Genomic DNA, 25,741 nt, shown 5'->3' on the forward strand with positions numbered 1-25,741 from the left:
TTTTTACAAGGAACTCCAAGAGGTTCGTTTTTATTCTCAATTTTCTTTTTTGGGAGGGGGAGCTGTGAATTTAGTACATGAAACAAATACAGGCAGTGACATTCCTCCAGGCGATAAAGTGAGCTGCCTAAATTCGCAATCATTTCTGGGAAGTGAAGTTCTCCAGCGTGTGCCTGAAAGAAACCTTTGTCAGCACTAGAGGGCGCAACACTCACAAGAATCATTTCTGCGGACGTCACATTGAACACCTTTGGATAAACCGACATTTGACAATCAGGCATAAAATATTAAATGAAAAAACAACAACAATCATAGGACAAATTCCTTTGACAAATTACCTTACAAGTGTTTCCTGTGTGAAATGTATACTGTCACTTTCATATTATCATTCATATTATACTAATATTACTGTAAATATGTCAGGTTGAGCTACTGGACCGTTCCCTAATATTTAGTGAGTTTGTTCTTCCACCATAAGGACGTTTTACAGCCAACTTTTTACTTCACTTAATATAAGTTTTAAGTAGATTCAGCTACTAGTGTTTAGAACACATCACATTGTGTGAGTAAAACTTAACTTTTTTTTCTCCACACTGCATTTTGGTAATAAGTATTTAAACCATAAAAAAAAACATACAAACTTGACTCCATCCAGTCCATCTGGTTTTTATCCTAGATATGAATGTGTAATTATGTAGATGAAGTCCATCTGTAATGTTACAGTGTATCACAGTATTGATATACTATATCATGGCACAGAGAGTTTGTGGCAGTTTGAGCATGAAGAAATTCGTTCCAGCAAATTGAATGGTTCTTCGTCCAATTGATACAAAAAATTATATCAACTGAAAAACTAAATTAACCAAACCCATAACTGTGAATATGTAGCAGTTATCAAATGATTGCAGAGAGGTTGTTGGCTGTAGTTTACGCATTATAATGTAAACAAGATAATATCTATGGTAATACATAAAGTATATATCTCAGTTTGTCAGTAAACTCAAATAAAACATTCAATACATACTTATTTATTTCATTAACACCCATTGTCTTTGGACCTTTGTGTTTACCGTACTTTAGAATTGTTTGATTTTCTAAAAATGATAAATTAGTATAAATAAATAAAAATTATAAATATATTGTTATAAATTATTAATACAACTTAAAATCATCAATACGTTTAGTTTAAATTACACAGAGGTAGATTCAAGGTGCGTTAGAGGGACATTAAAAACAACACAGAGAGACATTTAAAAGAAAGGTGTTTAAAATCAGAAAGCATACTTTAAAACGATTTCGAGAAAAATTAAAAAGATTAAACGGTTAAGAATAAAACTTTTTAAATGATTACAGGGGTGGAAGAAATGAAAGTTTAAAAATACGTTGACAGAGAAATAATATACAAATGAAGTACGTAGAATTATGTAAATGTTAAAAGGTCTTTTGAATAAAATTTAATTTTACGAGGAGCACCTGAAGTACCAGGAACCACCTCTGTCACGCCGGATTCAAGTTGCCCAATCAGGAGCCACCAACTCCTCCAACGCTGATTGGTTACATCGCACACCGTCATAGGTCGCTGTTACGCATATTCACGAAATCATTTCCGCCTGTTCCCGCGGTCGCCTCCATAGACTGCGTCGCACTCTTACGGCAGAAGCGTACGCACCGGTGACAGCCTGCGCTCGATTCTCAGCGCAATGACACCAGCGAACCTCAGGAACTAAAACAAGTCAAACCTGAAGCATCGCATCAAGATGGTTCTGGAAACGATCTCCAGGATAATTAAAGTTCAACTTCCAGCGTATCTCAAGAGGCTTCCGCTGCCGGAGAGCATCGGCGGCTTCGCGAGCTTAACAGGTTAGTTGGCAGGTTTCGAACTTGTGACTGTCCTGTGGAGATGTCTGGAGAGGGACACTTAACACCACAGGGCTGCTAGCTAGCTTACAGGCGAAAACAGCAGGCACAGTTGTGTTGTTGGTGTGTGTGCGTCCCCTTCAACGTGAGTTATGTCTCTCTTTTAAAAGTGGTTTTATTTTGTAGTTGTGCTCAGATGCACTGTAGCTCAGTCCTGGTCTTAAGGTGGTGCCTGTCAGAGACTCTGCACACGTGTTGAACTGTGCACACAGTTGTGACCTTAACCACCAAGTGTCTGTGTGGTAGAACTATCAACATGTCCTCCTCCGCTGCAAATGTGACCTGCTGCTAACCCTGCTCGTCTGAAACCATTGGGAGACTGAAGCCTGTGTACCTGCAGCACAAAGATCATCACGTGATACACAGTGCATGGGCTTCTCCTCGGTTTGTACCTTCTCCACATCTGGAGTCACGGTCCCTACAAAAGACAAGTAGGAGTTAAGGCAGAACCGCAAGGAGCAGGTGAATGATTCATTAGTTGGTCTGCGTTCAGGAACTCAAGTGATGGTTAAAGTCACTCTTTACACATAGAAGATGAACGGTTCCAGCCTCTCAAATGGAGAATGTGTGGGTTTTCCCTCATTGCACCAGTGGTCAGGCATAAACAAGACACTTGAAGATGTCACTGGCTCAGGCTGTTTTTGAAGTAATGACGATTTACTGATGCTCTACAGACCAAATGATTAACTTATGAATATATCGTTAGATAATGCATGAGGAAAAACATCTATAGTGATTCTCCTGTATGAAGCAAAGCGCAGCAGGGAGGTCCAGTTGGATTTTTTTTTAATGATTCTGAAAGTTTAGAAAAACATGGCTGCACCTGTTTTCAAGTGTGCACTGAACTGATGTGCTGGAATGCTACCTGTGCTGATACCAACATTCTTGAGGTGACTGGACATGAACCACGACTTGATGAATTGGGCCTTATTTCACCGTGTTAATGAAAGTGGTTAAAAAAAAATCCTGGTCTCTTGATCTGGATCCGCTCCAAAATGTAACGTGCTCTTCCTTGGGCCATGCCACACCTCTCCGCAAAGTTTCATGCAAATCAGCTCTGTAGTTGTTGAGTCATCCGGCTGTCAGGCAGACAAACAAACACATAAACAAACAGCAGGGAAATCATAACCTCTGAAGTTTTGTTATCAGAGTCATGATCCAATTCAGGCTTTCTGCTAAACACTTACATGAAGTTAGTCATAACTGGCCGCTCTGTTTTTATCCAGCAATCCTTGTTTCACTTGACATTAATATGATTCAGTTGAGACATGTTTTGGAAAACGGAGATTAGGTGATAAACATCTACTGGACCACACCAAGTTCTGATACATCACATAACATTGCACCGTGCACCTGTAACCCAAAATGCAAAGCCAATGCATTCACTGTTTTACAACTCTTCCTCAGCAAGGGTCATCACACATCACACTGAAATAAGAAAATACTAAGAGTTTTCACAGATGTTGCAGGAAAGTGAGTTGCTGTAGCAGTGGAAGTCCGTGTTAGGGCTGATCGACCGTTTCACTTTGACGTTTTGGTCGAAGCAGACATTTGGAATGTGTCACATTTAACTACAAATAGTCTAAAAAAAAGTCACAACAGCAGAGCTACTTCTGCATTGCAAGTATGAAAGGGAGGCATCTGATTCATTTAGACATATATGAAACCAACAGAAAACAGAGAAGAACATTTAAATCGCTGTGGTATGAAGTTATTAGGATTTGCTCAAGTCCTCACATTGTGGGCTTCAGTTTTAAGTTCAGTGTTTCGTGGTGTTGCATGTAGATAAACCCATTACTGCTTGCCTGCTCGGTACTAGTCAGTTCAGATTAGAAGCTGTAAGACTTATTAAGTCCTCTACAAGTAAAATAAAGTGAATATAATAATTCCTCAAAGAGATTAAGGATTAGCAGTGTCCCATAAGACATCAAAATCTTTTTTAGTGAAAGTATTTTAATTGCCATAAGAGTATTATCAGAGGCTCCTGGAGCTGAGCGGTCTAACTCGTAGCTAATTGTGGTTAATCCTCACTGCGCTGTACTTGTCTGTCATCTCCCTGTATGGTGAACTGTACGAGGGGTTTTTCCCAAAGACCGCCTGCTCGCCTGCTCGCCTGCTCGGTGTCAGATGAAACCCAAGAGAGCAGAAATACAGACAAGAGGTGGAATGGTTTTCTATAGCGGGTGCAGCAGATACAGTGTGTTACCTTGCAGTCAGCTCTCAGGGAGAAAAACAGAGACAAGTGGATTAGAGGTAAAACTCACGAGCATCTGCTTATATATGCTTGTGGTCTATATAATGTGGTTAATTCACATTTTTGTCATAAAATATCTTAGGAGTAAAATGTGTCTGTATGATACACACATACATGAGATGCCCTCTGCAGCTGCATTTGGTGATTCATTCTGTTAATTGCCTTTCATGTAGAGAAAAAACAAAGTCTATCAACCTCTTGATGGGCGCTCTCACTGCGTGTAGTCCCACTCACTGAACAGAAACACAACACAACAGAACAGTGGATATTACCCATGATTCCTGGCTTCCTGAACCAGAAGAGCTGCTGCTTTAACATTTAATCCACCAAGCTCTGTTTGGAAATTCTTCATATTATAAACGTTTCCTCCCTGAATATGCGAAATATGGTTTTTAATGACTTCGAAGTCTTTCTCACTGATCTACAGTGAAGCTTTACTCTTGAACTTGCTGGACCTGATTCCGAGCGTTTACGCTGCGACTTTCAGTCAGTTTGACACTTTTCACAAGAGATCGTACCCGTGCAACAAAGTTACAGGTGTTCAGGGTGAGGAGTGGGAATAAAAGTGGGGTTGTGTGTTTAAGTCTGTTGATATGACAATAATGCTGATGATGTTATTGTTATTATTTACCAAAGTCCATAAAGATGTCCTTAAAATTGTGTGGTGTGTCCGACCAACAGTCGACAGTAAATGACAAGAAAAGCAGCAAATCTTCCCTGCAACCATTTTGGCCTTTTTGCTTGAAAATGACTCAAACAAATAATCAATGTGTGTTTGTGTTTAGTGTCTGAGTGGCTCCGGCTGCTGCCTCTCCTGGGCATCCTGGCTTTGCTGGGGTACCTGACCATCCGTCCATTCCTGCCCAAGAAGAAGAAGCAGAGAGACAGCCTGATCAACCTGAAGATCCAGAAAGAAAACCCCAAGGTGGTGAACGAGATAGACATCGAGGACCTGAACAGCGCTAATGTGTGTTACTGTCGCTGCTGGCGCTCCAAAACTGTGAGTTGACTTTCTCAACTTTGCTGTTATGTTTTTTTGTCATCTTGAGGAGTTTATGCTCCACTGATCGGCTAATAAGTTGTTTCCTGTTTCTAGTTTCCTGTTTGTGACAAGTCACATTTAAAGCACAATGAGCTGACCGGGGACAACGTGGGACCGCTCATACTCAAAAAGAAGATTCTATAATCAACTGCTGATGGGAGTTTTCCTTTCCCCTCCCCAGTCTTTAGTTTTCATTTAACAGTTTGTAGTTTTGTCTGTTTTTTTTTCCCGTTGTTTTGTTTTTACATATCTTGATCTTGCTTTGGTGTCATGTTTTGTAGAAATATTAACTTCCAGAGTGAAGTGGCCCTACTTCCACAGTCAGTTAGTGTGAAAACTGTATTTTCCTGTGCAGTAAGGAAGGGTTTTGTTTTGTTTTGGTTGTGGCCATTGTTCACTGTTGTGATATGACTGTCAACTCACTTAAAGTCATGTCTCAGATTTTTTGGAATCAGTTAGAAGCCATCGGGAGACTCGGGACCACTGAGGGGAAAACTTGAAGCTCAATTTCAGCAACGTTGTGACGACTTTAAATGATTCGAAGCCATGAGCGCAAACTCGGTTCATCCTGTCATCAAAATGTTGCACAGCAAGCTTTCATTTTGGACAAAGCTTTCTTTCTTTCTTTCGCTTCTGTTTTTCCGTGTGCCAAATATTTACATACTGTCAGGATGTGAAACGCTGTCCTTATAAGTTATTGTGTGTATGGGAAGCTACTTATTATTCTTCAAATGTATTTTTGTTCACAGCCACTAAACACACGTTTTACACTTTGTTGCCTTCAAACATTTCAAACAACTGCACTGTTGAGTAATATCCAGTTTTAGCCTCACGGCCCCGCCGAGGTTTTTCTAAACGCCGTTTATTTTTCTAGCCTCTGTATAAAGTTGACTTCCTGCTAGAGCCTTTCTACTTTTTAATTCATCAGCAATATTTTATACATAAAGGGCTTGTATTGTCAGATATGTATTTTCATCATAATGTCTGAGAATGACTGTGTGTGTGTTTATGAACCTTTGTAAGGCTGAAATTCATTCATTCATTCATTCATTCATTCATTCTGCAATACAAATGTGAAATGTGCAAAGAAATAGTCTCAATAGTTTAACTCAGCAGGATCTGTTACAACTGGGGAACACTTCACTTAACCTGGAGTTGAAATAAGTATGTATGAATGTCAAGGAATCAGAGAACACCTTATTTTTTTTAATGTGTCTGTTACTGAATGTTTTTCCAGGTAAAACTTAAATTCAGGCTCATATTTACACAGAGGTTCCTTATTATAGGCAAAGCTTTAAACCAAGAGATTCATTTCTTTCTTTTCCTTTCTCAAGTGTTTCATAAACTTAGGGTTGTGGGTTTGCATAAAGAATTTAACAACACAATATCCCTACTTATTATTCACAATAAGGAACATTGCAATTAATAGTTACCTCTCGTCTGTTTTCACCTGACGACTGAGGACAGACGGGCCCTTAGGTGCTGATTACATTATTTGATCAGACAATTTCAGGCTTATTTACTGGTGGAAGAAGTTCTTAAACATACAAGTACAAATAAATGGACACAAAAAAAAGGCAAAAGTACATTAACTTTTGTTCTTGAGTAAAAGAAAGTAAGTACTTGCTTTTAAATATACTTTTATTAAAAGTAAAAGTAGTTGCCGAGTGAAGCCTATTCACTAATGCAACAGTTTACATCATCTCAGTGGCGGCCTCTTCTGCATCCATATGGATGCAATGTTACCTGCCAGCTTTGATTGGAACAATGGACCAACTCCCCTCATGGCATTGATTACTTTAATATAAAAACACTGTTCAAATGTAACTCAATGCATTGTTAAAATGTAGTAAGCATTAAGTACAGAGATTTGCTGATATGTACTTGAAAATAAATATACTTATTAAACAATAAGTACAAATACATGGGGATTTATTCAAGTACATTAAAGTAAATGTACTTTGTTACATACTATATAAATAGACTAATGGGAACAGTTTGAGTCAAGGAATCAATTCAACAATTTAAACATATGAAGTCTTTATGAAACCATGTTCATCAGGGTTGCTGGATGCCTGTGCTGATTTTTGATGATCGCTGAGATAAATTATAATCTTTCTTAAACATACATCAAACTATAAATATACAGCATGTTGCACGTTCACTACAGCATTTATTTAAAGAATATTTGGTAAAAAACTAAAGCTCATTTCTGTAAAATTATCAAACTGGCTAATAATACTTGAGAACCTTTGAAATGAGGCCATATAAATTCAAACGAATCAAAAACAATTCACACTGCATTCTTCTGAAATAAAAAAATCTAAATCTACTCTTAATCAAACTATAGAAAGTTGGGTTAACATGATTGTTTTGAATGTGGACATCATCATATGACGATGTAAGCAGAAATACTGCCATGTTGCACATGATAGCAGCATAATGTATAAACGAAGTATTGCGGCTTATTTAGATCTTTTTCCTGAGTAAATTAGACAAACCCTTCTCATCACAAGACAAACAGCTAATACATATTTCAATAAAAATAAAATACACAAACACGTAGCTGTAAAAATAAGTGCAGAAGAACAAAAGACTTAAATATGGGTCAGGAAGTGTTGTTGTTAAATGTCCTTTCGCTCGCTGGGTCAAGACTGGCAGTGTCAGAGTGTACTTTCATAGGTGATAGGAGTTTCGTTATCATCGTCGCTTCCTGCTCCAGTGCCTGCAGGGTGAAGACGAGGCGGAGGAAGAGAATATAATGAGAAAGGCTCAAGTGAAAAGTCTGATAACATTCGTACAAGAACTACAAACAAAACAACAAGCATTGGAGTCGTCAACATTCATGAGTTGCGCTCGTGAGCACTGAGGTTAATCTGATATTCCCACATTAACATCAACAAAGCCACTGTTGTGTAGATGTAAAAGACATGAAGGCGTGAGCGTCAGGGTAAACAGCCAAACTATACCTATGCAAAAATCCTTGTGTGAGCGGACACATCTATCACAAAAGGAGAAGTAGGGAAAAGCATTATAGGGAAAATCACATTCACTACTCGTGTACAGCTAGGAAGCGAGGCGGGATCAACTGAGTTGAAATGTTGAAACGTAGGACTTTACCTACCTAAGTAAAATGCTGATAAATTGGGTTTGACTCGCTCACCACAGTTCTTCGGTCTCTGTAACAGGTACGGTCCAGTGATTCCTATAATAAGCGCTCCGAGCGGGGCCGTGAGGAGGATGGCCAGCACGGCCACCGTCAACACATCCATGCCGTACTTCTCCATCTGCTTTTCGTTCCTTAACCTGGCCATGTCTAAAGCTGTGGAGCCTATAGCTGCCTGATGAGGGAGAAGACGACAGCAGGGTTTTTTTTTTTCGCTGCTGATTCTCAAAGAAATTCACCATCACCATGAGGAAACACTTGAAATGTTATTATATTGCAATCTGTGTTTACAAAGGAAAACATCTGTTGATAAGTTCTATAAAAGAGACACTCATTCCCAAAGGATCATTTTCCTGCTGACAAATGTATCAGCACTGACGTACCTGCACTGTGGCTTTGGGCATCCACGCCATGGCTATGAACACTTTCTCCTTCATGTTAAAGCCCGCGCACAACACACACACAAAGGTGAACAGGAGTCGAACCACGAGGGCAATGAGCAGAGAGGCTATACCCAGACCTAGACACAAACAAAGCAAGAGTCGGATGAAGATGTCATGAGTGGGTTATGTTAATGTTGCGTCAGAAGCGTGGGCGCAACACTAGCACAGTGTAGCAGGGAAAGTGACTGGAGAAAGGTGAACAAACAGCCTGCGGTCTCAAGTGTGGAGTTGAGGTCCAAGACATCTGCTCCTCACACACACGCATTTTCTATCAGCCAAAGAGAAAGTTCAAGAGGTTTTTTCCCTAAAACTGTTCTTGTGTTCCACCTTAGACCTTAGTCAATCTTTAGTTTATATACAGCCATAAGCACAAATATAATGTGCACCATTCCTAATAAGTTCAGTGTATCAGCTTGAGGCTCTGAATTCTCGTCATAGTGAATTCTGGGTAATAAAGCATGTTTTTTCTAATGTAAGTAATACTGACATTAGAGATAGATCACCAAAAACAGCATTAACAAGGTGATTTTCTAAAAGACACCTCAAATCTATTGCTTAAGTAACCCACATCCTGGAACCACGATGGAAGAACAATACATGAGGGCCAACACAGGCTCAGCTTTTAGAATGTACAGATGGAGCGATTAAAACTCTGCCGGAGTCTTTTTTGATTATGCAAACACATTTTCAATGTGATTATCCAGTCACAGTTGAATCCCTCGCAGAACAGCCATGGCACTGTGTTTTATTTAGATGTCTGTTTGTGTTCATCTCACCAACAGTGTGTCCCTCCAGCTGAGAGATTCGAATCTCTGCTCCGATCAGTCCAAACAGCAGGGGCTGAAAAATGTCCCACGCCCACCCGACCACTTCTTCCACACGTGCCTTAAGAAACACAGAACACACTAAATGTATAGCGAGGTTGTTTTTTAACAATGGTTATTAAAAACAATATGCTGATTAATATCTTTTCTTAACAACAGGTTCCAAAGTGGTACGCTTTAACAATTCATTCTGTAGCCTTCTTTTCTGCCAAGTTTACGTTAAAATTCATGATCAAAGATGGATAACTGTGAATAAGAGGCCTCATAAGTACCGCTATGTGTGTGAAAGATGCCATATGCATATGTTATAACCTTTTCCTTCCCCCAGCCGAGTCCAGCCAGAAATGCCAACACCAGGGTGCAGAGGCCTCCAGAGCCGGGAAATCCAGCGACGTTGCTGCCGAACACGGCAAAGACGGAGAGAGCCAGCACCAGGAAGGAACGCTTCATCACCAAATGTTTCTGGGGAAAGAGATTATACACTGAATATTTTAGTTTGGTGAAATCCAGACATACAACATTCATACATCTAAGTGTTCGTCCTACATTGATACTAAATAATCTTGACGTGCTGAACTTGCAAACTTGAAATGCAAACTCCAGAAAATGTCATGTGAGTTCATGAGCCGGCTTTTGATGACCTCACAGATTAAAATCAGAAGTGAAACACTTTGATAAATTTTCCTCAAGCATTTGTTGGTTCTTCAAAGTTGTTTCTTACACAGACTGTGGAGCCTGTTTGATAAGCAATTGTAAAAGTAGATAATATTACAGTCATGCTGGGAGACCATGCCTACCTGGTCAACACTGGGAAAGTATTGGATGAGGAAACCAAGAATAATCCCAGCAACCGTCCCACCGGCCACCTCCATTACACCTCTCAGGAGGTTGAACCATGTGGAGCCTGAAAGTAGCAGCAGACAAAATATACAAAAGACAAAAGAAAATTAACTGATTTAGATGTGTGGCAGAAGCATTGTGAAAATATATGGTCTTATTTAAGGTTTTTATATGCAGGTCAAAGACTCTACACTGTGGTACAAAATGTACAAATATACTTTTACTTTGTGTACTAGCTCACTTGCACCCTCTACTGAGCTCCTGGCAAACTACAGATTAAAGTCACTTATTTCATGTGCCTCTCAGTGTCGACCTATACTACAGTGGACGCCACTCCCCTGGAGATAAGATAGTGTTAAGTTTCAAAGAAAAAACCCCCACTGGATTCATTTCCCTTCACTTCTCCTCACACGCAAACACATACATCCGCAGGTTACCTTCGGCGAAGGCCATGCTCAAGCATGTGGTGAACCCAGTGATGGCAAGAATGTCGTCAAAACTGCCTGCAGCCATCAGCAGCGTGGGGATGCCCTGCTCCACACCGTAACCGTCCTTCTGCAGCAGCAACATGGAGGGAACCACCACCGCTGGAGACACAGCGCCCAACACAAAACTACAAAGTGGAGGAGATTGAGTGTTTATCAGTTTACTTTCTCCTGCAAAAGAAATCATCAGCCTTTGAATACATTTGGAGGGATAGAAAAAGGAGACACTGAAGCCGAGGATGTGTGTCTGACATGAGTTACAGGCCTCAAATTTAATAGAACAACGGTTATGATCCTTCATGAATGACGCCTTGGTCATGGGTGTTAAAAAATTCACATGATTTTCCTAATCATAAAAAAACTTGGCCTCAAAACTGAGTTTGAGACATTTGAGTTGGTCAGTATTAAAAAAATATTTGTTTTGGCCTCTATCCACCCTCCAACCAACGATAAGCAAAGTACTCAGAGGAGGAACAGGTCATTGGTGAATAAAGCCCCATATGACAAGTTGCTTTGCAACTACTGAGGCACACGAATGCTGATAAGGTTTTTTTTACTATTGCAAGGACAAAAAAAAACCCAGACACATCTTATTGTTGAGAGTTGATGTATTTGTACTATCATCAAACCCAAACAACATTAATCAGCAATAAACTGTGTTGATATGAGGGTGATCTGGTGGTGCTTAGGAAGCAGAATGTTTTCACTGTTAGTAAACCTTCCATATCTTATCTTTAAAGCTCAGCATGCTCACGCTATAACCATCTTCTATCGGTGAATACTCCTGCACCACAGAGAGCTGAACAGTCTGTTCACACAGTAGATAATAGAAATACTAAGAGAGATGTATATTAAAAATAACTTTACAATTATTTTCTCTCTGTTAGGGATATATAAGAAATATTACAGAAAAAGTAGACCCTGTAAGGTCAAGATAAACATTTGTATGTCTGATTAAATAACTGCTTTGTATGTAACCAGCCTCCTGCTCTGTCTAAGAAAGCCGACCAACTTTTTCTTTGATTGATTGATAAATAAGAGCTCATGAAGTTTCCCAGGGGCTAATGCACACAAAACTGAAAAGCTTTGGCCTCTTGTCCTTACTATCAAACCACTGAGTTAAAAAAAATATCACAAAAAATAAGTTGAAGTTTGAACCCAACTGATATGGATTGTTGGCAGCTGACGCCTATTCTATAGGGGGTGAAAACATTGACACCAATATATCTGATATATGTATTTTAATAATGTGTATTTACCCAAGGATGAAACCCCACACCCAGGGCAAGCCCATGAGGAAGTGAGAGACCACCGCTGTGGTGCAAGCCTCGATCAAGCAGGGCCCGGCTGCCACACGCATACACACGGCCTTCAGTTTCCTCAGAGCCTGGCAGCAAACACAGACAGGATTCAGGAGTTTGAGACGGAAACAAATCAAATGGAGAAAAAGACTTGACACTGGAACAGTAATACTGTGTTTTTTTTTTACTGTCAGATAAGTTGTACAACTTAAAAAAACTGGTTAACTAAGACAATACTATGAGACCTTGTATAGTTAAGCCATATGCACAGGGATGAGATTAGTCACTGAATCTTTCTAAAGATTTCTATTATGCATACACTGGGCTCCAATGGTGGAGTGTGAGTCATACCGTGGGATCCAACCCGAGACCAGCTCTGGCGAGGATGACAGCCAGAGCGATGTTCCTGAGTGACGCCGACCATCTGAAGTCAATGTACACCCCCTTTGTTATAACTGGGATGTTCCTCAGCATGAAGCCCATCAGCAGCATACCTACGACCCAGCAGAGGGTGTGAGGGGAAAGATGAGCTTTTCTACCACGAAGAAACACTGTTTATTCTTGATGACGGTCTCTCGTGATCCTACGGAACAAGAGTTAACCTCCCTGTTGCTTTTTGAACTCACGGTGATTAAACTGGACACCTGAGACCAGGAGGCTCAGTGTGAACTGAAAATACAGTTACACCACTGATAATTCAAGTTTTAACAATATACAAACCTACTCAACAACTTCATGATACATCTGAACAATGTTCTGCTTAAAACATATGAGAAAGCTAAGAATTATAGATTATAAGGAATAAACCCATTAAGAATATTTATAGTTATACTATGCAAACAGTTGAAGCCAGAAGATATTTCAAAATATAGAAATACAAATACAGGACGGTGAAGTTTAGAGACATAAACTCCAAGTTGTACTTCAATCTGCCCTTTGATTCTATTTACAAATGAGGAGCGGCTACAGTTTCCGTGATTTTTATCTTCATAGGGAGAAGTTAGACATCTTCTGTTTCCTTATAATTAACACCAGGAATTCACATTGCATTATGTTATGTTAAAACCATTACCACAGACAAATAGGATAAAAAGGAGGATCATTGATCGGCTTCTTAAAGTTAGCAGGACCATAATCATATGGTACACAACAAATAATACAACAAATAAAAGGTCCAGTGCAGCAGAAGCATGAGGGTACTTGATCCTCTTGACATTTCTCTGTGTGTATAAGTCATTTTATCCTGACACTGCAATATGAAATATTGTGCTACTAAATATCACTCTGGTGGAGGCATAAACAGTGAATTCTCTGCCTTACCCAGCAGTGGTGGGAATGGTGGAAGTTTGGGCAGATGGATGAGAGCCACCAGTTTACCACCGATGACTGCACAGATGAAAAGTATTGTGATGCCGAACAAGTTTCCTCCGGGAAGACATTCGTCCTCTGTGATGGACCAAACCACTCCAAATAGCACAGCTGCCAAAATGACTGGAGGGGACAGAGGAGAAAGACATTGAAGTCAAGGGATGTAAATGCCAACATAGATATGATACAATCTTTCATTTTTTACACATTACATGAAGAAAGAAGTTGGGGAGTAACAGACAGTTTTTCCAAATCTCCAGTGAAAGAAGGGAAAACCATGCAACAAACAGGAGACACCTCCACTGCCTTGTTACCTTTGGTAATGAGAGAAGCCAGGAGGCCTCTTGGAGGGCATGGGCAGAATCTGTGGAGCAAGGGGCAGCAGACCACTGGTGGGTCTGTGTTTGTGCCGGCATCCACCACCGGGTTTCGGGGAAGAAAATAGGTTGTCTCTTCTGTGACATGTGGACTGGAGCAGCGTCGCACCACCACCTGGATCTGGTTCACATTTAGGTGCTGGAGGAGAAGAATCAGGAGGACGGGTCAGTGACCGCATGTTTTAGTAGCGGCCTGAACACCATGTCTACAAAGGCAATGTGTGCTGAAGATATTTTTAGCACACAAGCTTCAAACTGTTCTTATCACTTGCTGTAAGAATATGCAGATTAAAAAGTAACTGGGGTAAAGAAGATAACCCAAATAAATGAAGCATTTTACACAGCACATCAAAACTATGGTGTCACACTGACAAAAAATATAAAAGGAAAGATGAGAAAACTTTAAGATCTAGATGAGGCATATTAATTGTGAAATCCCTCTGTTGTGCCCAATCAGCACTGGTGACACAGAGGCACGTCATACCAGCAGATTACAAGCTACTGTTGCCTTTGCAAATAATAGAGCAAAGATATGACCTTGCTCAAGAAGCTCGATTCCCGTGACTCACAGAACTCCCCATTTGTCATAGTGCAAAGGTGGGTACATTGCCTCAAAGTCTAGACTCTGACTTGATTTCTATATATTCTCACAAATGATGAGCAAATGATTTAGGGCAGAAAACTAATTTAACAAGGCTACAAAGGGATATAATTAAATATGGTGGCAATAAAACAACAAGAAAGAAGAAGAGTCACATTGTTTCTGCGTTTCTAAAAATATCTTATTTAGTGAGTGTAAAAAACATTTTAAAAAATCATCTAGAACAACAGAACCACACTATTACATTTTGGCAGCATAGTTTTGTTAAAGCAATTAAAACTGAAAAAACAAGATCACACTAGAGCAAATATTGAAAGAGATTCTTATTAATAAAATACGTCACCTCCACATGGTTTGCTCCAGTTACCGCGGTGTTGTCCAGCAGTGGGCCGGGTGCAGGACTGGGTGCAGGACTGAGAGCAGGACTGGGAGCAGGACTGGGAGCAGGACTGGGCGCTGGGCTCTGCTCCGGGCTGGCAGGTTTGGCCTGAGTGTCTTCCATGGCAATTAGCTACAATATTTCTGCGCTCCACTCACTTCTCTGTCACAGTGCATCAAGCTGAGGGGCGGGGCTGGCCATTGATGGGCAGTTCCTTCACTTCTGCTTCTGTATGTCCAGCTCTGACATCAGGCTCCTATTCATACAGCGCGGGTTTTATCAGTAGGAAAACAAATGATTGTTGACTTAATAATGTAAAAAAGCAATGTTGATGCAGGTGTGGAAATTGGCATCATGTGGAATAGTACAATCTAATACCCTGCTCTGTTTCCACTCCATTTCCAAGATGTCCATGTTTAAAAGACAAGATGTCTTTACTTTAACTAGGGCTGGGTGGTAAAAAAGAATACATCTGCCAAGGCTCCACAGTCCTCTTATAAAACTACATTTAAATCTATCTCGCAATGTTAAACAAAGGGGGGGGGGGGGGGAATCCCTGGATCTGTCCCTCGATCCAGACAGAAATTTAAAGTTTCATGGAAGTTGGTTGAGGGGTTTTTGCGTAATCCTGCTAAATAAAAAAACAACATGGATAAAACATAACCTCCTTTGTGGAGGTAAATATCGCAATATAATGTTCATCAATATTATATCAACAAAACTTCAATATGTGTCGATATATTATTTATGCATTGTGCGAGGACGTAACATTTTTTTTTGGTTTGAATGTTTTAAAGATTTGTAAATCTTTTATCCGGAAAAAATGTCTGGCCCTGACATCAATCATACAAATACTGCACTGGCTCTGAACATGAGATACAAAATACTGCAACTACTACACTAGATCCAGATTTTAATTTGAAGCTGCACTAAATTTGCTCACACTTACAGCTTTGTACAAACTACACTATTCCACAAGCACAAACTATTAGTGATCCTAATTTGAGTTCAAGCCACGTGACTACCGTCTAATTGAGGATCTGTGTAACAGCGCATACTTTGACCTGTGTTTACTTTAAGATGTGGCAGCTCTAAGTACCTGGGCTGTAAAGTTTACTTCTGACACCGGACTCGTCTATTATCTGATCAACTTCACTTCACGTTATGTTCACTCACAGATGAATTGAGCCCAAAGTAACGTTACTACAATGTTTTGACAGTTGCATATGGCGACAGACGCTGGTTAATCCAATTGGGAACAGACCACACTAATCAATGCTTACAGCTCGACCATATGGCGCATGTAGCTAGCGTTAGCTCAAGTAGGTTAGAATTAACCAACAACAAACCTAGCCCTCGGTAGCTAACTAAGTAGCTGGCTAACTAGCTAGCTAAGCAGACTACATGTGTGGAGGCTGGTTGAGCTGGGAGTGTTGGTTCAGTGTCATGAACACTGATGAAGCTACACGATGAAGCTACACGATGAAGCTACACGCACACACACACGCGTAGGGGCAGAGGCGCCTGAAACCACCGCCAACGATACCGGAATTAGCCGAAGAGGGAAGTCCATGCCTCGCCTCACGCTAGCAGAGCCAATATCGGACATGTCAGTGGCACAAGCTAGCTAGCTGACTAATGTCTGCTAAAAATAGTTAAAATATTTAGCCGACATCTAGCTAGCTCCGTTTCCACACACCAAGCTAATGTGGGACATAGCGTTGACCTGGAAATGACGCATTGCTCCCCCCTCGTGTTGAAATGAATGAATTGGTTCTAACGCAGACTGACGTTAACGACACATTGGACCCGGGAGGCTCGCACCGTTTCATTTCTGAGAGTAAAAGCGAAACTAAATCTGACACAACTAATGATCAGTGTTTGTCCGATAACGGATGCACCAGAAGTAGCGCTTCCTGCCAGCCAGCTGTCACTGAAACTCCCCACTCCCATTTAAAAACACAGCGGCTAACTGCAGCCTCCGCTCCTGACGGGAGTCACACGGTCGAGTCCGGGGGGATTCGAGAGGAAATAAAGAACAAGCAGCTCACCTCATACCGCGAACATGGTCACCTCCTGTGAACCGTACCGCGTTCGAGTCCCTGTGGTGGATCAGACCAGCTGGAGAATGGGAATGAGGCGGATTAGTGATGAGTGTGTACCGAGCACAGGAGGCTGGTGGAGGGGGAGGGGGAGGAGGAGGAGGAGAGGGGGGGTGATGAGGTTCAATGGAAAAGTCAAAGTGTGTTGCTGCATGTTTTACACTCGTTTATTTATCAGTCACACACACAGATGACTGTGTGAAGTATTGATCAATCAATATGCAATTTAATAATATGATAATAATATTAACTTTATTTATGTAGCACTTATCTAAACAAGGTTACAAAGTTCCTCACAAAAGTCCATGGCAAAAAGATAAAATAAAAGGTGTTCAATTCAGTTCAATTTAAAGCGCCAAATCATAAACATAATATATTCTGCATATTTTCATTATGTGCATACACATAATTTACAAAGTCATCCAAGTTTATTGCTGAGGATGTTTTGACATTTTATTATCTGTCACTGTAATAACACACGTTTGTATGTCTGTATGTCTCTATTAGTGAGGACACTCATTGACATAAAACATTCTCCAAGCCCCTTACTTTAACCTTAACCATCCAAACTAAATGCCTATCCCTGAAACCAAGTCTTAACCCTCGAACAGCCCATTGACAAAATGAGGACCGGTCAAAATGTCCTCACTCTGTGGGGTCTACGCTTAATATGGACCTCACAAAGATATAAGTACAGGAACACACACACACACAGAGAGGGAGATATTTCGTTGTAAAGTGTTAATTAATATATCATCAATATTTTCATATTGTACATATTTATAAAAATTCAACAAAACAAAGTCATCTAAGTTTATTGCTGAAGGGGTTTTATTACATGTTATATATGTATGTATATATATATATATATATATATATATATATATATATTATACTGATTACACATAAATTACTTTGTAAAGTATTAATCAATCAGCAGAATTTTGTATATATCTTCATACGTGGATTTTTCTAAAAAGTCATCAAAGTGTATTGCTGGAGATGTTTAGACATTTCACTATCAGTCATGTCTTTACCTTTCTCCTTCAAGTACAATACGTGCTCTTTTCATGTACTGTTGACTTGAAGTTACATATGATAAACTTAAAACGTATTATTTGATTTTACTTTTACTATCCTATTTAATTTGTCTGTTTTTAGAAATCTAATTGTGCTTGTTTGTTTAATAGTCTGTATTTATAAGTTTTTACTAAATCTTTCAGAACATATTCGATACATGAAATTATCTTTTTAGTTATCTAATGTGTTTTAATTTATTATAATATTATCAATATATTGATGTATCAGAGATATATAGTGCTGGTAATATCTATGCTGTCAAATTGCAACACCTGAATGTCCTACAAGGATTTTTTTAACGAGTTTCTGATTTAAATTTTTACTCTTTTGTCTTTGGAAAGCACTGCTTAAACTTGAAATGGGCAATATAAATAAAATGTACTATTATTATCATTATTATTTTGCTTAATAACCCCCATATTTTTCGACTTAATATATTTGTTCTGCACACAACAACAAAGCAAATTCCTTGTATGTTGGAAACATACTTGGCAATAAAGACGATTCTGATTTAAATGGATATGTTTATTTTATAGGTGTTACACACACTTACAATGTAGATGTGATGGAGCCAATTTATCACAACGCCTCTCAACATGTGCCAGCGTGACAATATTTTGGCACTACACGTATACATCTGCAGCATAGATTGAAGTTTTATAAACTTTATTTAGGTTAAGGGATTTGCTTCAATGGTAACATGATGTTTTTTACAGTCTCCAACCTCCATCGATGATTTGCTCCGTCCCTGTCACATAGGTCGACTGTGGAGGAGCAAAAACAGGAGAAAAATAAAAAAATTTATATTGAGCACGTCCTCTCCATAACTGCCAGTTTACCACATGCATGCATGACGTTTCTGTGCCAACCCCGAACACTCACCTCATCTGAGGCCAGGTACACACACAGGTAGGCCACCTCTTCAGCTGTGCACATTCTGCCAGTTTTCTGTCTTGCCATGAAATCCTTGAAAGCCTGCAGAGAGGGGTTACATTTGTCCTCAATACCCAGACATCAGGATTTATTCTAGTGGAAGATGTACCCGGTGTACAGCACCTGTTCGGGGTCAGGTTGGGCCTGGATCCGCCCCCTCAGAGATGGAGTATCAACAGTCCCTGAGGAAATATAAAAGAGAGAGCTGGATTTTCTTTTGAAACCCTCATTAAAACACAAAACTGAATTCAGATATATAGATACATTTTGACTAATTAGGGGGTTTAATTCAGGTCAGTGAAGTAGTACTCATTAAAACCCCTGGTACATTTTTTTTAGAATTGTTCAGGAGGGTCAAACTCAAGGTTTATATCTCCTACACAAAGTTCTCAAACATTACAAGCCCTTGAGTTTTCTTATAAACATCAATTTAATTTCCTCTGTCTGTCTACAGGATGTTATCTTTCAAATATTCCCAACCTTGAGTAATAACTGCAGGAGAATAAAAGAACAGTATCTTTTATGTGGTGCTGAAAACTTACCAGGACAAACACAATTACAGCGGATGCCTTGGTCAATATAGTCAGCCGCTATAGATTTGGTGAGACCAATTACCGCGGCCTTGGAGGTACTGTAGACGCACCGGTTCACAACACCTGTGCCAAGGAAACACATGTCACTCACACATACACGCACGGAAAGCAATTATCTAAGATAAGAGGATTACACTGAACTTGGTCATACTTCAATGTCCCTTTAATTAGGCTTGATATTTGTTCTGCAGACATCTACAGTGAAAAGATGTGTGGGTTATTCTTTTACCTTTTATACTTGATGCAACAGAAGCCATGTTAATAATGTTTCCTGACTTCTTTGCCAACATCTAGAATGACAAGACAAATTAGGAAATTGCCATGTAAAAAGGTTATAATTGTTCAAATGAAGATTAAAATCACATAACATTCTTAGCCTTTACATTTTTATTTAACAAAGATAAATCATCCGAGGTTTAAATTCCCCCACAGTGACAGTTTGGTTAGTTTGCCGCTAAAGCTGGATTAGTGATCGGGCAGTCGCCGCCCATCATGTCACAGGCTCAGTGTAATGCAGCTAATCCCAGCGAACAAAGGAAGAGAACAAAAAAAAAGCATATGTCACTCAATTTACGACGCCACTTTATTTCAATCTCTCGACAACAGGATCAACGGTGTTAAGTATTGGGTAAAGGGGTCAAAGGTCACCTTAGGCAGGAAAGCCTTGCACATGAGGTACATGCTCTTGACATTCACGTCCATGGTGAAGTCCCAGTCGGCCTCCTCGCAGCTCAAGATGGAGCCGTGGTGCACAAACCTGTGTACGGTGCACGACAAATAAAAAGTCTTTTGACACATATATGACAGTATTTAGTGTGTTCATAAAATACAGGACCTCATCCGTCAATCAGAATCAAATCACAGAAGAAAAATAAATATGGGTCAAAATGCTGCATTAGCCCACTCATCATTTTACTGAGCCTTAAAAGGTGCCAGTTCAGAGACTTTAAGAAGATTGACGAAAGGTCGAGTCGAGGCTAAACCTTATGGTACAGGGATTTTGGAGATGTAGTTAAGGAACCTCTGTCTGATGGAGCCACCATGCATACAGAGATATGGAGGAGGTTATGTTTTCATTGCCATTTACACAGGAGTTTGTTCTCTCCACAGTCCACTCGTTGTCGGGTTTCTCTATAATATTGTGAGGTCTATTACGATTTAAAAATGTCTTGACATGATTTATGTTGTGATTTGGTGGCTTAAACTGGATTTAACTGAATTATCCGTCCGTCAGCAGAATTACTCAAAAACTACTGAATCCAATGCCATTCAATTTTGTGGAGAAGTTGGGAAGTAAGAGCCCATCACATTTAGGAACCGATCTGGATAAACGGGCAGGGTTTTTACTTTCTGAAACACAGTGGTTAGGATTTATATTTTGTTATTTCTGTAATTTCTATGATGTACAATTACCTATTTTTCCAATTGTATTCTCTTATTGTGTTTATTTATCCATTATGTTCATTTTTACTTTTCATTGTATTCTGCTGTTTGTGGACCTCCATGAAAAGAATAGACTGAAAATGAAAATGAATGAAAAGGTACCCAGCACAGTTGAACAGCACATCTACAAGGTCATGCTCCTTGGCCAAAGCTTCCACCTGCTCCTTCTTCGTCACATCAACCACCTTGGTCTTGATCCCTGTTGATGAGGAGGAGATCTGAATCAAGACTTTACTACAGACATACTTTACTTTAGATGAAACACCTAACATTTCTTTTATTTCCCCCCACTTCCTTACACTCAGCAGCCTCGAGTAAATGGTCTGTTCCTCTAAATTAAGGAAACCAGGGGAGGTATAAGAACCACTCACACCGAGCTGCTGCCTACAACCACTGTGTTCTCCTGCTCACCACTCAACAGCTCTACACAAAGCAATCAGAGGGGAAGGGCTTTGCTTGTTACTGTATGGAGGTGTGGAGCGAGGGAAGAGTGTTTATTCAATCCTGGTCCAGCAGGGACTGGTAGAGACAAATTCTTGAAATCAACCTGCTCCTCCACTTTCACTGACAAGAAAATGAGTGACTGTTCGTCTGCCAAATCAAGAATCCTGTTGACGTTAGTTTTTATGGTTTAACAGTGATCACTTGTCAATGTCAGGCAGCGATTAATCCAAATCAAGGTGATACACAGGCTGCATCATTCAAAAAGTAAATTGCATAGAATCTTTACCGATATCTCCTCTTTGTGTGTCCGATGCAAGTCTGCAGAAACGTGTCTAAGTTCAAGATTGTATAATTCTTGGTGTGATATATATAAGTGGTTCCCTGATATGTATGAGTGTGTGTAATGGACTCTGTTTGGGTTTTCTTTTTCTGCAAATCATAATAATGTATGGGAGTCCAAGTGAATGTTTGCGCCTAATGTGAAAGGATTCCTTGACGGCGTTCCACAGATATAACCTAAAAAGTGCAAAAAAGGTGCAACTAAAAATAGTTGTTAATTAATTACATTAGCAAATCAACAGGAAATAAAACCAAATATATCTATAATCGACTAATCAATAAAAATACATTTTGAAGGGAAACAAATTTTGTCTTCTAGCAGACTGCAAAATCTTTGGTTTTTAAACACAGACGTGTTTGGCTCGGCCATCTTGACTGCATTTCACTGGTCACCCAGCAGGTGTCAGCTGCAGACCAAGAGAGGATCATGTTACCTGGGATACCGTCCAGTTCCTTCAGCTTCTCCCCGTTGATGTCTGTGGCCATGACCTGAGCTCCCTCCTTTGCAAACGCCTACAGTTAAAAAACATGAGTCACTTACAAGCAGTTACACGACGTCTGAGCATGATGACGCTGACCCCTAACGCTGACCCTTGTGACCTTTTCATTCCCTCAAAAAGAAGATGATTGATTCAAGGAAAATACACCGAGGCTATTTTGCGAAATAAATAGTTTTTGAAGAATGGGAGGCAGGTCATTTTTTTCTGCTCATCAAATCTGAATTGCTGCCTGATTTGTAATCAGTCACTGAGGCATAATTCAGGTCACCACTTATTACCAACTATCTATAGATACAGAATATATTCAAATCTAATCTCTCCACTCTCAAATTTCTATCCATTTAATTTCTGGTCAGCTGGTATCTGATGGAGTGAATGCATCATTAACCACAGAACACAGTGAACCCCCCCAAAAAATCAACATTTTAAAGGTCTTGGTGGAAAATGCTCACGAGACACAAAATGAAGCCTTTAACAGGAAGTCATTTAAACGACTAATGATCCGACGCAGCGTAAACACATTTGAATTCCACCGCAAACGTGACACGACACCCGCTGTGCTACGAGGCACAGTCTCACGCACACATAAAGACATCACTCGAAGGGAATGGAGGCGATGATGACCCAATCTTGACGAGTACGTGTGGGAGATGTACGAGTGTTTTGTTTTTCCTCCTCTTTGGCCGGAGGATTGTCTTGACCCCGTGTTTGTCTGATCCCAAGAAATCACTGTTACTGCTCAGTTATTTAGAGTGTGTCCATGTGGTGTCACAGCATATTGTACACATACACACAATCAGTCATTTGCAGATTATTCGGTGCAGGAGATAGCATCGCACAGTGTCAGCGACATTGTAATCTTCAATTTGCATTCACATAAAATATACTCTCTTTCTAAGAGTGATTTGCTATGAAAGAGATCAGTGAGAAGTGCTTATTGAAGCTCATTACTATTGCAGCAGCACGTCCAATCCCCTGCGCCGCTGCCGACAACACAATCACTTTCCCATCCAGACGGCCCATGGCGCTCCTTCCACCGCTGCTGTGATCAAAACAAGAAAAGAAATAAAAGGTTCATTTCCAATATAAAAGCTCTTTTTGTCAAATTGAACACGTCCGGAGAATTCATTAGATATTTGCTAATGTGTGTTTTACGAAGGTTTCTTTCGTCCGAATGAAACGAGAAACGTTCAAAGAAAATTAGTTAAATTCCAAATACAGGAAACTCTACGCGAAGAAAAATGTCTGTGACGTTTAACAGGAAGTAAGATATCAAGGTTCAATTATAAACCCAGGCCACGCAAGGACAGCACGCATCATGTAACACTGTGTCACCAAAGCCACGATGATTGGAAAGTATCACAGCTCCACCTCCAGAAAATCTAACTTTAACAATGTAAGAAACAAAAATAAATCGACTGGTGTCAAAGTAACAACACTGAGTCATAAGTAGAAGTGAAAAGAATGAGAGGAGCTCCTCTGACTTCACACCTGAGGTTTGTAATAATGTTCAACCAGGATGTAATAATTGACAGGCTGTTTCTCAATGGATGTCTCTGAGCAGAGCACAGTAGACTGATGCCTTACAGTGAGGGAAAAAAAAAAAGTCCACTTGTTCATAGTGGCAGCTGTCAAATCCAGTCAGGGTGATATAAATATCTGAGGTAACAAGGAGGCTTTCATAGTCGGAGTTACACAAATCAAGTGGAGATCTTCCAGTTGCAGTCATTTCAGCACAGAATTGATCTTCTGTGTTTCACACACTGTCTCTGTGCAGTTTTTCAATCTATATCTGTTTTATTGGATAGAGGTCGGTACAACAGTCCAGCAATGAATTCTACCCACACAATTGTTATGAGTTATTTATTTTCCCTTCAGTTTCTGCGAAAATCAACATGTGTCCATTGTGAAATGATGAGTTTCTCCACAGAGGGAAGAGTGTGAAACTGCAAACCAACTTTTAGCTGATGTCTATCAACAGCACAGACAGAACAAATATTTTCTAAACTTATCAGCTCCAGCAGTTGAGAGAAAATCTGTCGGTCATAATCGGTCATCGATTGTCTTTGCTATCGATGAACAATCTAACAAGTGCTGCACAACTGATACAAGTCACATTCACGGATTGTTTGTCGAGAACAAACTCAGTAAAAACTCACTGAGGAAACTCACCGTGTGGTTCAGCTTCGATATTGTGCACGTCAATGAGCAAGCAGAGCCCGACACGTGACCTGGGTCTGACTCTGCTATTGGTTCACAACCAGGAAGTGAGCGTGACTGTGCGGTGAGAAGATGAAATACAGAGCAAGATAGTGACCCGACGGTTTTTATTTGACTCACCACTGAGTTGTTTACTGTGAAGACGCTTCTTCTCTGAGTCAACTAGACACTAACTCGTGTTCGGTCAAATACATGTGTATTCTTTAAGACTGGTATGGACTGTTCCATAATGTTCAGCTCATTTTAGAAGCTCCAGCCTTATAGAATGGTATTGCTCTATAAGTCATGATAACCACAATAACCATGATGTGTGCATTATCTTGTCCTGTCTTTTCTTTTTTCATTCTCTTTTGCAACAGCAGCCGTTTATATAACTTCACTGCACGTCAACATGCATCAGATGATTGTGGTGTGTGTGTGTGTGTGTGTGTGTGTGTGTGTGTGTGTGTGTGTGTGTGTGTGTGTGTGTGTGTGTGTGTGTGTGTGTGTGTGTGTGTGTGTGTGTGTGTGTGTGTGTGTGTGTGTGTGTGTGTGTGTGTGTGTGTGTGTGTGAACTCTCTTGATAATGATAAAATCCCCTATCGTTGGAAATTGACCTTTAAGTTCTGCACAAAGGTCTGCAATGTACGGGCCCTGTTTAATCATTGAATTGTTTAATGATTTGTTAAAAAAGAAAAAGAAAAGAACATTTTGTATTAATAATACATTAATATTAAGAACATTTTAATAATAAAAGTAAATTAAATCCATACGTAAAATTGAGCATAATAATTAATTTAAATTTGGTGTAAACTGCAAATCCTTCAGCCTTTATACATTGAAAATACTGTCTTTAAAAAAAAACTAAGTCAGATAATCATTGGCTTCAAGTTTTTCAGTATTTGACTTATAGAAACAAAACTGCTTCTTTGTGCTCAGAGATCTACGGCTCTTAACTGAATATATGTCTGTTATTGCCATCACTAGTTTCTTAGTGTTATGCTGAGAATCACATGAATTTGTGAAACCATATGGCAGGTTAGGTTTTATCATACAGTCCTGTGATAAGTCCTGTGATAAGTCCTGCCTTCAGTTCAGGTTGTATTGACAC

The 25,741-nt window shown here is 39.8% G+C and overlaps 3 protein-coding genes across 8 annotated transcripts; 1 reads left to right on the forward strand and 2 right to left on the reverse strand.

The window, feature by feature from the left end:
• Window positions 1-1,605: 1,605 nt before the first annotated feature.
• On the forward strand, window positions 1,606-6,220 carry cisd2 (CDGSH iron sulfur domain 2). The gene is made up of 3 exons (XM_034583536.1): window positions 1,606-1,860; window positions 4,957-5,171; window positions 5,268-6,220. Exons 1-3 carry the CDS (start codon window positions 1,758-1,760, stop codon window positions 5,355-5,357), a joined length of 408 nt encoding a protein of 135 aa, XP_034439427.1. The 5' UTR covers window positions 1,606-1,757; the 3' UTR covers window positions 5,358-6,220.
• si:dkey-162b23.4 (sodium/hydrogen exchanger 9B2) lies at window positions 5,444-17,175 on the reverse strand. 5 transcript variants are annotated; one of them, XM_034583479.1, is made up of 13 exons: window positions 17,049-17,127; window positions 14,962-15,253; window positions 13,955-14,156; window positions 13,593-13,763; window positions 12,624-12,766; window positions 12,231-12,358; window positions 10,924-11,099; window positions 10,444-10,550; window positions 9,959-10,108; window positions 9,599-9,707; window positions 8,763-8,899; window positions 8,377-8,554; window positions 5,444-7,938 (listed from the first exon to the last, which is right to left on the reverse strand). In XM_034583479.1, the coding sequence occupies exons 2-13, from the start codon at window positions 15,118-15,120 to the stop codon at window positions 7,877-7,879; spliced, it is 1,722 nt and encodes a 573-aa protein (XP_034439370.1). In that variant the 5' UTR covers window positions 15,121-15,253; window positions 17,049-17,127; the 3' UTR covers window positions 5,444-7,876. The 5 variants fall into 5 exon arrangements, with proteins under 5 accessions (XP_034439370.1, XP_034439378.1, XP_034439354.1 ...); XM_034583487.1 differs by lacking the exon at window positions 17,049-17,127 and adding an exon at window positions 15,376-17,000 and having other exon boundaries at window positions 7,241-7,938; XM_034583453.1 differs by having other exon boundaries at window positions 7,877-7,938; window positions 8,338-8,554; window positions 17,049-17,175.
• A 1,512-nt stretch (window positions 17,176-18,687) lies between these two features.
• Window positions 18,688-24,702, reverse strand: bdh2 (3-hydroxybutyrate dehydrogenase, type 2). Of its 2 annotated transcripts, none has more exons than XM_034583513.1 (10): window positions 24,604-24,702; window positions 23,383-23,473; window positions 22,366-22,444; window positions 21,251-21,347; window positions 20,354-20,462; window positions 19,935-19,995; window positions 19,655-19,768; window positions 19,236-19,294; window positions 19,062-19,154; window positions 18,688-18,943 (listed from the first exon to the last, which is right to left on the reverse strand). In XM_034583513.1, exons 2-10 carry the CDS (start codon window positions 23,452-23,454, stop codon window positions 18,890-18,892), a joined length of 738 nt encoding a protein of 245 aa, XP_034439404.1. In that variant the 5' UTR covers window positions 23,455-23,473; window positions 24,604-24,702; the 3' UTR covers window positions 18,688-18,889. The 2 variants fall into 2 exon arrangements, with proteins under 2 accessions (XP_034439404.1, XP_034439414.1); XM_034583523.1 differs by having other exon boundaries at window positions 23,383-23,470; window positions 24,604-24,673.
• Between the last annotated feature and the right edge of the window lie 1,039 nt (window positions 24,703-25,741).

This window comes from Hippoglossus hippoglossus, chromosome 1 (assembly GCF_009819705.1).
Source record: "Hippoglossus hippoglossus isolate fHipHip1 chromosome 1, fHipHip1.pri, whole genome shotgun sequence".
Classification (NCBI taxonomy): Eukaryota; Metazoa; Chordata; class Actinopteri; order Pleuronectiformes; family Pleuronectidae; genus Hippoglossus; species Hippoglossus hippoglossus.